Source organism: Telopea speciosissima, chromosome 11, assembly GCF_018873765.1.
Source record: "Telopea speciosissima isolate NSW1024214 ecotype Mountain lineage chromosome 11, Tspe_v1, whole genome shotgun sequence".
NCBI classification, from domain to species: Eukaryota; Viridiplantae; Streptophyta; class Magnoliopsida; order Proteales; family Proteaceae; genus Telopea; species Telopea speciosissima.
The window spans coordinates 21656339-21657398 of record NC_057926.1 but is presented as its reverse complement, the minus strand read 5'-3'; the positions used below and the strand labels follow the sequence as shown (position 1 = coordinate 21657398).

The window sequence follows — 1060 nt, the reverse complement described above, 5'->3', positions numbered from 1 at the left end:
ACCGTGGACCAGGGAGGCTCTTTGTGAGCACATCTGCGATCTGATCTTCACTGGGTAGAAAACGAATGGAGAGTTTATTAGCTGCCACCTATTCACGCACAAAATGATAATCAATTTCAATATGTTTTGTGCGTGCATGGAATAACTGGGTTGGCTGCTAAATAAGTGGCCCCTATATTATCGTAATATAGTACTGGTGGAGATGAGCCGATGCCAAGATCACTTGTTAGCTATTGAAGCCACATCAATTCTACTGCTGCATTTACCACTGCCTTATACTCGGCTTCTGTGGAAGAGCGTGCTACTGTGTGTTGCTTCTTGGAGCTCCATGAGACCAGGCTATGCCCAAGATAGACACAATACCCACTTGTTGATCAATGATCATGAGGACTTCCTGCCCAATCAGCATCACTGAATCCAACCAACTTGAGTGTGGTTGAAGGCTGAATTTGAATTCCAAGACCAATTATCTCCTTTAGGTAGCGAAGTATACGCTTCACTGCAGCCCAATGATCAGTAGTTGAACTATGCATGAACTGACAGACCTTGTTTACTTCAAAGGCTACATTCGGTCTTGTCAATGTCAAATACTGTAGTGCGCCAACAGTGCTCCTATATAGTGTGACATCTTCAAATGGTGACCCAGCTGTTGGAACAAGAGGCTGAATTGATGTTGGAGTAGGCCTCGGTTTTGCTCCATCCATTTGGGCTTTTTTTAGCAGATCCAGGGTATATTTGGACTGAGAGAGATGTAGGCCTTCTGGTGTGCACACCACTTCAACCCCTAGAAAATAGTTTAGGGTTCCCAAGTCCTTAATGGCAAACTCTTCTCCTAGGGACTTTATTAACTGTTGGATCACAATAGTGCTTATGCCAATCACGACTATGTCATCCACATACACCAGCAAGTATGTAGTGTCCCTTTGCCTGGCTCAAACATATAGAGCTGTATCAGCTGCGGATGGTTTGAAGCCAAGATGAATAAGAAACTGGCCCAAATGATGTGACCACGCACGTGAAGCCTGCTTCAGACCATGCAGTGCTCTCTTTAGATGACAGA

At 44.6% G+C, this 1060-nt stretch overlaps 1 protein-coding gene across 1 annotated transcript; it reads right to left on the bottom strand.

Annotated features, from left to right (window-relative positions):
• Positions 1 to 374: 374 nt before the first annotated feature.
• Positions 375 to 704, bottom strand: LOC122644867 (uncharacterized mitochondrial protein AtMg00810-like). Its single transcript, XM_043838242.1, has one exon. It carries the CDS (start codon positions 702 to 704, stop codon positions 375 to 377), a length of 330 nt encoding a protein of 109 aa, XP_043694177.1.
• Between the last annotated feature and the right edge of the window lie 356 nt (positions 705 to 1060).

What these genes read in the sequence shown, in the direction of transcription:
- LOC122644867 (XM_043838242.1), bottom strand. Translation starts at nt 704, where the DNA reads ATGGATGGAGCAAAACCGAGGCCTACTCCAACATCAATTCAGCCTCTT.